The sequence below is a fragment of the Homarus americanus genome, unplaced genomic scaffold, assembly GCF_018991925.1.
Source record: "Homarus americanus isolate GMGI-L3 unplaced genomic scaffold, GMGI_Hamer_2.0 scaffold48219, whole genome shotgun sequence".
NCBI classification, from domain to species: Eukaryota; Metazoa; Arthropoda; class Malacostraca; order Decapoda; family Nephropidae; genus Homarus; species Homarus americanus.
Genome location: NW_024749634.1, coordinates 81,237 through 92,500, shown reverse-complemented (window position 1 = coordinate 92,500; position 11,264 = coordinate 81,237). Strand labels below are relative to the sequence as shown.

General features: G+C 44.9%; 1 protein-coding gene across 1 annotated transcript; it reads left to right on the top strand.

The window, feature by feature from the left end:
* The first annotated feature begins 294 nt into the window (after positions 1-294).
* LOC121853393 (histamine H1 receptor-like) lies at positions 295-10,544 on the top strand. Its single transcript, XM_042347455.1, has 3 exons — positions 295-1,051; positions 8,290-8,428; positions 9,566-10,544. Exons 1-3 carry the CDS (start codon positions 341-343, stop codon positions 9,865-9,867), a joined length of 1,152 nt encoding a protein of 383 aa, XP_042203389.1. The 5' UTR covers positions 295-340; the 3' UTR covers positions 9,868-10,544.
* Positions 10,545-11,264: the final 720 nt, after the last annotated feature.

Sequence of the window (11,264 nt, the reverse complement as noted above, 5' to 3'; positions counted from 1 at the left end):
CAGGTGGAAATCAATAATAAAATGGATAAAAAAGACAGAAAATGAGACAGATATAGAGACAGACAAAGAGACAGTCAGCCATCACTATCTCCTCACTAACATTTCTCGTTCTCTCCCCCTCCCCCCCCTCCCGTTACCCCTCTCCTCCCCCTCTCCTCACCCCATCTCCTCATCCCTCTCCTCACCCCTCTCCTCCACCTCTCCTCCCTTCCCATCTCTCCACCACCTCCTCTCCTCACCCCTCTCCTCACCCCTCTCCTCCCCCTTCTCCTCACCCCTCTCCTCCCCCAGATCAACAGTGGCAGCTCTCCTCCTCAACAAACACCTCCACATCAATGGCATGACCCGAGGGAGCGTCAAGATCACCGACGACGCCCCCAGCAACGACCCCGCCAACACCAACCCCACCTTCAGGACCCCCAGCAAACCACCACCTCCCCCCCAGCAAGGGAAGAAGGACGCCGCCGTGTGTCCTGGAGGAGGACTCGTCTGTTGTGTCCACGGCAAGAGTAGGATACCACAGCAAGTTGAGAAGGAGTCCTATTACCCTGGGGAGAGTCTACCACTCCCACAACAAACGGGGAAAGACGTGTGTTGCTCTGGGGGTATATCCTGCCTCCACACCCACCCCAAACAATCACCACAGCAAGTTGGTAAAGATATCTGTTTTGCTGCGGGTGTCTGCTGCGCCCATAACAAAGTGAGCAGCAGACAGGCGGGGAAGGACGTTTGCTTCACCCGGGGAGTAGTCCACAGCAACGGATTAACGACCACAGCCTTTGACGACCCATCCTCACCTCCTCTTACCGAGTCGTCTGTCGTGGCGTCGCGGATGGATCTCCCGAACAGTGACGACTCTACGCCCACGCCGTCACCCGGTAGTACGCCCAAATGTAGGCGTGGTGGGCTGGGTATGAAGAGAAGGTTCCTCGGGGTGGGCGTGAGGAAGAGCTCCGCGGGGATGGGTCCTGACGCCATCATGAACGTGGCGGCGTCTGGTGAGGTGAAGAAGAAGCAGGCGTCACTACACAAGATGAAGAGGGAGAGGAAGGTGAGTGGTGATGATGAGAGAGAGAGAGGAAGGTGATGATGGTGATGAGAGAGAGAGAGGAAGGTGAGTGGTGATGATGAGAGAGAGAGAGGAAGGTGAGTGGTGATGAGAGAGAGAGGAAGGTGAGTGGTGATGATGAGAGAGAGAGAGGAAGGTGATGATGGTGATGAGAGAGAGAGAGGAAGGTGAGTGGTGATGATGGAGAGAGAGAGGAAGGTGGTGGTGATGATGAGAGAGAGAGGAAGGTGGAGTGGTGATGATGAGAGAGAGAGAGAGAGGAAGGGTTAAGTGGGTGATGAGAGAGGTGATGATGGTGATGAGAGAGAGAGGAAGGTTAGTGGTGATGATGATGAGAGAGAGAGAGGGAAGGTGATGAGTGGCGATGAGAGAGAGAGAGGGAAGGTTGAGTGGTGATGATGAGAGAGAGAGTAAGGCGTGATGATGGCGATGAGAGAGGAGGTAAGTGGTGATGATGATGATGGTGATGGGAGAGAGGAAGGGATGAGGATGAGAGAGAGAGGGAAGGTGAAAGGTGAGTGATGATGAGGAGAGAGAGAGTAAGGTGATGATGGGCGATGAGAGGGAGAGGAAGGTTAGTTGATGTGAGAGAGAGAGGAGAGGTGATGATGGCGATGAGAGAGAGAGAGGTGGGCTGGTGATGAGGAGAGGAAGAGTGGTGATGATGAGAGAGAGAGAGAAGGAGTTAGTGGTGGTGGTGGGGAGAGAGAGGAAGGTGGAGTGGTGTGATGATGGAGATGATGAGAGAGTGGAGAGAGGATGATGGGGAGAGAGAGTGTGGAGAGAGAGAGGGAAGGTAGTGGTGGTGGATGAGAGAGAGAGGGAGAGGAGAGGGAGGTGATGATGTGATGAGAGAGAGAGAGGAAGGTGATGATGGTGATGATGAGGAGAGAGAGGAAGGTGATGATGGCGATGGAGAGAGAGAGGGAAGGTGGTGGTGATGATGAGAGAGAGAGAGGAAGGTTAGTGGTGATGATGAGAGAGAGAGGAAGGTGATGATGAGAGAGAGAGGAGTGGTGATGAGAGAGAGGAGAGTGGTGATGAGAGAGAAGGTTAGGTGATGATGAGAGGGAGAGGATGATGGCGATGAGAGAGAGAGGAAGGTGAGTGGTGATGATGATGAGAGAGAGAGAGGAAGGTGAGTGGTGAGTGAGAGAGAGAGAGAGAGGGAGAGAGGAAGGTGGTGGTGATGATGAGAGAGAGAAGGTTAGTGGTGATGAGATGAGAGAGAGAGAGGAAGGATGATGATGGATGAGAGAGAGAGGAGGTGGTGAGTGATGATGAGAGAGAGAGAGAAGGTGATGATGCGATGAGAGAGAGAGAGGAAGGTGAGTGGTGATGAGAGAGAGAGGAAGGTAAGTGGTGATGATGAGAGAAGGTTAGTGGTGGATGATGGAGGAGAGAGAGAGGAGAGAGGAAGGTGATGATGATGGATGAGAGAGAGAGGAAGGTGATGATGGTGACAGAGGAGAGAGAGAGGAAGGAAGGGTGATGATGAGAGAGAGAGGAAGGTAAGTGGTGATGATGGGGAGAGAGAGGGAGAGGTGAAGGTGATGATGGCGAGATGAGAGAGAGAGAGGAAGGTGATGATGGTGATGAGAGAGAGAGGAAGGTAAGTGGTGATGATGAGAGAGAGAGGAAGGTTAGTGGTGATGATGAGAGAGAGAGAGGAAGGTGATGATGATGGAGAGAGAGAGAGAGGAAGGTGAGGGTGATGATGAGAGAGGAGAGGAGGTGATGATGGCGATGAGGAGAGAGGAAGGTGATGATATGATGAGAGAGAGAGGAAGGTGAGTGGTGATGATGAGAGAGAGAGAGGAAGGTGATGATGAGGAGAGGAGGGATGAGAGAGAGAGGAAGGAGGGATGAGAGAGAGAGAGAGGATGATGATGAAGGATGAGAGAGAGGAAGGTGAGTGGTGATGATAGAGAGAGGAAGCAAGTGGTGATGATGAGGAGAGAGAGGAAGGTGAGTGATAGAGAGAGGAAGGAGAGGGAGTGGTGAGGTGATGAGGGAGAGAGGAAGTGATGATGATAATGAGAGAGGAATGTGGGATGATGAGATGATGAGAGAGAGAGAGAGAGGTGATGATGATGATGATGAGAGAGAGAGTGAGAGGGAGGTGGGTGATGGTGAAAGAGAGACAGACAGACAGATAAACAAGAGAAAAAGATAGTAAAATATGAGAGAAGGAAGAGGAAGGTAAATGACAATGGTGGAGTAGGAGAGAGAGAGAGAGAGGTAACGAAAGACTAATCAAGGAAGAAGGAAGAGGAGGAAGTTAGTAAGAGCAGAGGAAGGAGAGATAAGAGAGACAGAGTGAGAGGAGAACACGGAAGAGGAAGAGGGAGAATATCAAAAGAGAAGACGGAAAGGGAGGAAGAAGAGGAGGAGGATAGGTGAGAGAGAGAGATAAACAAAGGATAAGGGGAGAGAGAAAGGATGGTGTGTGTGAGGGAGAGAGAGAGAGAGAGAGAGAGAGAGAGAGAGGAAAACAAACAAAACGATAATAGAAGAAAAGAACAACAATAAAATAATCACAAAAATAACAAAAACAAAAACCACAACAAAACACAAAATGACAAAGAAAAACAAAAACGAGAGAATAAATAAAGGAAGAAAGTGACAAAAACAAATAAAGGAGGAAACATGGAAGAGAGAGAGAGAGAGACAGACACACAAAGAGATACTGAGAGATACACAAAGAGACATACAGAGAGACAGACAATTGACAGCAGTTTATGAGATGAGTTTATGCCTGGTCGAGGGTGTGTAGATCTTCTTCTCTCTCAGTTCTCTTCTAACCTCTCTTACCTCTTTCTCACTCCCTCTCACCATCTCTCTCACTCACCTCTCATCCTCCCAAGCCCCTTTCATCCTCCCTCTCACCGTCCCTCTCATCCCTCCCTCTCCCTAACCCATCTTGGTAAACTCGTCAGAATGCTTCAAGTACGAGAGAGAATCTGATAAAAGAGTTGAAGTGAGAATGGGAGGAGACGGATGAGAGGGAAGAGAGAGGGAAGGGTGAAGGAGAGGAAGAGGAAGAGAGAGGGAGGGATGGAGGAAAGGCGAAGAAATTGAAGAGAGATTAAGTTAAATAGTGAGAAAATGAGAATGAGAGCTAGAGAGATAGAGAGCTAGAGAGATAGAGAGATAGAGAGGTAGAGAGATAGAGAGATAGAGAGATAGAGAGATAGAGAGATAGAGAGACAGAGAGCTAGAGAGATAGAGAACTAGAGAGATAGAGAGATAGAGAGATAGAGAGACAGAGAGATAGAGAGAGAGAGAGAGAGAGAGCTTTAGAGATAGAGAGCCAGATAGAGCGAAAAAGAATATACAAAGGAAGAATAAAAAGAGAGAGAGACAGTATGGCATTTGAAAAAGAGAGAGAATGAGATAGATCCAAAGAGAGAAATAAATAGAAAGAATACTAGAGAGAGAGAGAGAGAGAGAGAGAGAGAGAGAGAGAGAGAGAGAGAGAGAGAGAGAGAGAGAGAGAGAGAGAGAGAGAGAGAGAGAGAGAGAGAGTTTATCCCATCTCTTGCATTATTCCTTGTTTATCATCAGTTCCTCTTCTTCACCACGTCATCAGTGTTGTCGTTTGAAGTCTCATTAATTATCGGTCCTTGTTCAGCAATTCTCTATATATCACTGATTCATTCCTCCTCTCTCGTCCACCTTTCTTTCTTTCTTTCTTTCTTTCTTTCTTTCTTTCTTTCTTTCTTTTACTTCCTCCTCCTCCCCCTTCTTCTTCTTCTTCTTCTTCTTCTTCTTCTTCTTCTTCTTCTTCTTCTTCTTCTTCTTCTTCTTCTTCTTCCTGATCAGGTTTGGTTAGGTTAGATTAAGTAAATTGAATTAGGTTAGGTTATGTTAATTCGATAAGGTAAGGTTAAATTAGGTCAAATAGGTAAGGTTAGATTCCTTAACTACCTAATAAACACTTGAACTACCCTCCCTACCCCCTAACAGCCTCATTACATGTTAACGATGCTACCACCCTCCAACTAGCTAATAATTGTCCCTTTCATGTCTTTGATCTGCGCAATATCAATTATGGCCTTCACTTGTTTGAGTCTCGTTCACCTGGCAACCAAGTGATCGGACGGACGGACGGACGGACAGACGGACAAACGAATCACCGAATCACTTTACTGTGTCGTTAACGTGGGTTCCGATGGCAGGTGATAATTGCTGTAGTTAAATAAATGAATAAATAAATAAATGTTCGATGATTCGTTCACAAATTCGTTCTCATCTTGACGTAGTTGTGAATCAGTTCGAATCATGGAATGGAGCTTCTGAATCGTAAATCAGTGCGTATTATGAATCAGTTCGAATAGTGGAACTTCGAACCAGAAGATTCATACAAGAATCATGAAACAGTTCGAATCCAATCAGGAGATTCATAAATGATTCATGGAGCAGTTCGAATCCCTAACGGGTGAACTTGAAGCTGAATGAATACATTTTTGCTTCACATGAGAGGCCATTGAGACGAGATGGAGGGAGAGAGGGAGGAGAGGAGAGAGGGAGATTAAGAGAAAGGAAGGAGAGGAGAGAGGGAGATTAAGAGAAAGGGGGGAGGGGAAAGGGGAAGAGGATGGAAGGGAAAAGTGGGATAGAAGAATAAAAGAGGCAAGAACAATGTTTTTTATTTGGTTTACGATTGATGTGAAAAAAGAAAAAGAAATGAAGAGGAAGAAGAAAATAGATGCCGAAGAAAAACAATAACAAATAAAGAAGGAATAAAATGAAAGAAAGAAAGAAAGAAGAGATAGAAATTTGATAATTATCGCCATATTGTCCTCAGTTAACTCGCTGGTTCTGAAGCATCTTGAGAACCACCACTAATGAGGTCACGAACTACCTAATTACCTGACTCACGAACCACCACTAATGAGGCCTCGAGCTACTTGATTACCTGAACCACAATATTGCCGTAAGTAATTTGACTGTTGGGGGTCAGTGGCAGGTGTTTTTGGACCACTTAAAATTTTAGGTAAGAAACTTTAGGTACCAATTTTAGGGTTTGTAGCAATCACTTAAAATTTTAGGTACCAAGTTTAGGAAGTTTTACAATTACTTAAAAATTTAGGTAAGGAATTTTAGGAGACAGATAGAGGGTTAGGGAAGGAGCTTTTAGGACCCAGAATAGTCTTAACCAAAATTTTTGTGAACATCCAAAACTTTGAGTTGTGAAGGAATAACTTAGGTCTCTCTCTCTCTCTCTCTCTCTCTCTCTCTCTCTCTCTCCCTCTTCATGTCAGTGTTCGAGGATTGATTTTCTGCCTCGGGAGGTAGAAAGAATTGACAGCTGAAAGAGTGACGTTTCGAGTGGGAGGTAGGGAGAGGTGAGAGGGAGGGAGAGGTGAGAGGGAGGTCAGGTAAGAGGGAGGAGAGTGAGAGACGGGACAGATTGGAAAGTGAGAGAATGGAGAAATGTGAGATGGGAGAGAGAGAGAGGGAGAGGTGAAAGGGAAGGTCAGACGGAAAGGAGAGAAAGAAAGAGAGAGGGAGAGGTGAGAAGAGAGGGAAAGATGGGAAGGAACAAGCGATTGAAAGGTGTGAGAGGGAGAGAGAGGTAAAAATCACACTACCACTACACAAAGGTTGCCTCAGCCGCCATTCAACTCTCCCTCCCGGCAACGTTCGTGTCTCCAACATTGACATAATCAATGGTCGTTCACTCACACAACATCGACTCGCCGACACACTACGTTTTGTCCTCTTAATGAATAATTGTCACCTTAAACCGTTTCAATATTGTTTTTTGTATAAATTCGCTAAAAAGCAAAAACAATAAAAGTTATGTATATTTTGTTTTGTGTCCGAGTGTTCGTCAGTCGTGTCCAACCTACTCTTGACTATAAAATCCTGTACCTTTTTTTTGTCCCAGATTCAATGATTTTGCTGCCAGACGTATGAGGAAAATGAGGAAAAATTATTTTACTGTTTAATTGAGAGAGAGAGAGAGAGAGAGAGAGAGAGAGAGAGAGAGAGAGAGAGAGAGACAGCTGCCTTTGAGAATACCAACAGTGATAGTAATAATAATAATAATAATAATAATGATTAACTGTTTATTGAAAGAGCTTGGCAGCCAGAAGGCAGAAAATATACAGTTACATATTTGGGGAATGGGTTTCGAATTACAAATAATATACAAGTGACATAAGTGACACAAATAAGATATATAATAACTAGATGGGGAAAAGCTCAAACTACAGTTCATTTCAACATAGTGACAGTGCAAGGAGTAGTGTTTACTGGGAGTGAATACACTGATTTATTACAAGTTATTGATAATTTTTACAATGGTGTGTGTGTGTGTGTGTGTGTGTGTGTGTGTGTGTGTGTGTGTGTGGTTGTCTGTTCTGTTATTTTTCAGTGATTACATACGCTCAATGAAAACCCACCAATCAGCGACGAGAGAAATGTAAACAAGCATCGTGTGAGCCAATAAGCATCGCTATCTTTTTAATAGAAATGTAAGAACTGGTAAATGTGGCAACTACTCACCTCACGATAAGAATGAACCAATCAGCGACGAGAGAAATGTAAACAAACGTCACACTTGTACCGGCCAATCAGCGCCAAGGTTTAAAAATAACACCACTGAATATCAAGATACTTCGCTGACAATGACGACATAACTTAAACCAACCAATGACTGATGAGAATTAAGACCTTTACTTCAGTTATAATTGGTTGGTAACACACACACACACACACACACACACACACACACACACACACTAAGAGATCCACTTTTGCTGACTAAAGGCTTGAGGTAATTTCGCCTCCATCTTGTCGACCGTCTTTTGTTAAACTGAGACAAAGGAGACTGTCTCATATCTCCTCTTATGAGACAGTTTTAACTTAAGGACATTTTGTGAGTCTGTCTTTCTCTGTATATCTATCCATTTCCGTCTATCTGTCTATATATCTGTCGATTTATCTCTCGTCGTATCTTGTCTGTCTATTTATCTTCTCTGTTCCAATTCTCTCTCTCTCTCTCTCTCTACTCGGGTAAAGACTCTGTCCATTCTTGAGTGATTTTGTTCCAGAAATGTTGTGTTCCAGTAATGTATCGCTGATCCTTCCCTGCTTGTGAGGACGAGTCTCTCTCTCTCTCTCTCTCTCTCTCTCTCTCTCTCTCTCTCTCTCCCTTCCTCCCTCACACACACACACACCCTCACACTCTCACACACTCTCTCACACAGGCGGCCAAGACCCTCGGAATCATCGTGTCAGTTTTCCTCCTGTGTTGGCTGCCGTTCTTCAGCTGGTACCTCGTGTCTGCTCTCTGCGGAGACGCCTGTGCAGTCCCGGATACTCTCGTCACTATTCTCTTCTGGATAGGTGAGTGACTATCCTGAGTGACTATCCTGAGTGTCTCTCCTGAGTGTCTATCCTGAGTGCCTATCCTGAGTGTCTATCCTGAGTGCCTATCCTGTTGTGTTAGGCAGGTAAGGCCAGGTACTCTACGTGATAATTAAGTAACTTGGGTTAACTAAAGAAAGACGTCATTAAGTTCATTAGTTATGCAAATGACCTCTAAGGTAATTTGACCTGTTTTACATAATTAATTTAGTGTTTTTGTTTCCTGAGTAATTTGGAGGATTTTTTGTGTATCTCTCTCTCTCTCTCTCTCACCACCTTCACCACTAACCACCACCTTCTCCACCACTAACCACCACCTTCTCCACCACTAACCACCACCTTCTCCACCATTAACCACCTTCTCCACCACTATCCACCACCTTCTCCACCATTAACCACCTTCTCCACCACTAACCACCACCTTCTCCACCACTAACCACCTTCTCCACCACTAACCACCACCTTCTCCACCACTAACCACCACCTTCTCCACCACTAACCACCACCTTCTCCACCACTAACCACCACCTTCTCCACCACTAACCACCACCTTCTCCACCATTAACCACCTCCACCACTAAACCACCACCTTCTCCACTACTAATCACCTTCTCCACCACTAACCACCACCTTCTCCACCCCACTAACTACCACCTCCACCACCAACCACCACCTTCTCCACCACTCAACCACCACACCTTCTCCATCACTAACCACCACCTTCTCCACCATTAACCACCTTCTCCACCACACTAACCACCACCTTCTCCACCACTAACCACCACCTTCTCCAAGCACCATTAACCACCTTCTCCACCACTAACCGCCACCACCTTCTCCACTACTAATCACCTTCTCCACCACTAACCACCACCTTCTCCACCACTAACTTATCACCTTCCACCACTAACCACCACCTTCACCACTAACCACCACCTTCTCCACCATTAACCACCTTCTCCACCACTATCCACCACACCTTCTCCACCATTAACCACCTTCTCCACCACTAACCACCACCTTCTCCACCACTAACAACCACCTTCTCCACCATTAACCACCTTCTCCACCACTAACCACCACCTTCTCCACCACTAACCACCTTCTCCACCACAGGGTACTTCAACTCCACCCTTAACCCCATCATCTACGCTTATTTCAACCGAGACTTCAGAAAGGCGTTCCGTAAGACATTGGCTCACTACGGTCTTGACTGCTCCGGCTGCCGCAAGAAGTGTTCCCGGCTGTGTTGCTGTGGGCGTGGGCGGCGTCGGTTGGTGCGTTGCGTCGGCTTTCCAGGGACCCATGATACGCCGTCGTCTGAGGTGCAGCCGAGATCCGCCCTCAGCTCCGAGTATTGTCACATAGAGATGACTACAGTGGATAAAGTAGCTAGGATAGGCGTTGTGGATCACTGAGAGGTGTGTGTGTGTGTGTGTGTGTGTGTGTGTGTGTGTGTGTGTGTGTGTGAACTAATTAATCTTCATTGTAGTGATTGGATATGGTGACAGTTTTCCCCCACCACTTTCATAAAATTCCCCACCATATGTGTAAGTTGGGGGAAATTCCCCTACTTCATAGGTAATAATTTTCCTCATTATAGGAATGTGAGTTACTGATACTTTCCCTGTCATGTGTAAGTGGTTAAATACAATTCCCGATGAGACAGGCAAATTAGTTAAAATTCCCCTGTCATCGGGAAAATAAGCAGTTAAAAAAAATCCCTACCAGAAGAATGTACAACACTAGAATCCTCCCTACTAGAAAAAAAATCCCACTAGAGACATATACTCCAAATTTCCCTCACAAACTTCCCCACCACTGAGACAAAATATAAAAAATCCCCACCAAAGGAATATTTATATTTGTATAGTTAGAAGACTGTGAATAAATAAAAGATAAATCAAAATACTGAAATAACTTAGTGTTTAGTGATGAAGATATGTGTGTGTGTGTGTGTGTGTGTGTGTGTGTGTGTGTGTGTGTTTATGTGTGTGTGTGTGTGTGTTTGTTTTCTACTGTAACACAACCAACAGGGTGACCTGATACCGTATGTGCTAGTTCACAAGAGTAGATCTAAGTAGATTTATAGGTAGAAGATACAGATATATATATATATATATATATATATATATATATATATATATATATATATATATATATATATATATATGTATGTAGTAGATCTCCCTCTTCCCCTTCCCAACCCCCTAAACCCTTCCTTCCTCCTACCCCTCTAACCACTGGTAGGCGGGTGTGTTGGACATGAACTTAACGACTAAGACACAAAGTTTTCTATTTCCTGCTCTATATATATATATATATATATATATATATATATATATATATATATATATATATATATATATATATATATATATGTATTATACCCACTTGGGAACCCTTAGCTCTGCCCACAACACTAAATGGAGACGAGGTGATTGGCTGTGAGGGTTAAAAGTGGGAGGAGTTAATGAAAACCCAACATGTGCTCTCAGCCAATCATCGAGGGGAGATTGGCTGTGTGAGAGTAAAGTAGGAGGAGTTAAAGAAAGAAAAGACCCAAAATATACTCTCAGCCAATCACCAACATAGATAAAGAAAAGGAGACTAGGCGATTAGCTCCTGGAGAGTAAAAATGGGGTGGAGCTTATGGGACCCAGACTACACTCTCAGCCAATCACCGATACAGATGGGCGGGGCTAAGATTTTTCAATAATTGCCAAGTATGACTTAGATTAATATTTAAGATGATAATAGTTAACTCGTGTTAGATTCGCTGTGATGTTAACACTAACGATGTATGTGTGTTAGT

Coding starts and splice junctions, on each gene's coding strand:
- LOC121853393 (XM_042347455.1), top strand. CDS start 341: ATGACCCGAGGGAGCGTCAAGATCACCGACGACGCCCCCAGCAACGAC. Junction 1,052..8,289: donor AGATGAAGAGGGAGAGGAAG/GTGAGTGGTGAT, acceptor TCTCTCACACAG/GCGGCCAAGACCCTCGGAAT. Junction 8,429..9,565: donor CACTATTCTCTTCTGGATAG/GTGAGTGACTAT, acceptor TCTCCACCACAG/GGTACTTCAACTCCACCCTT.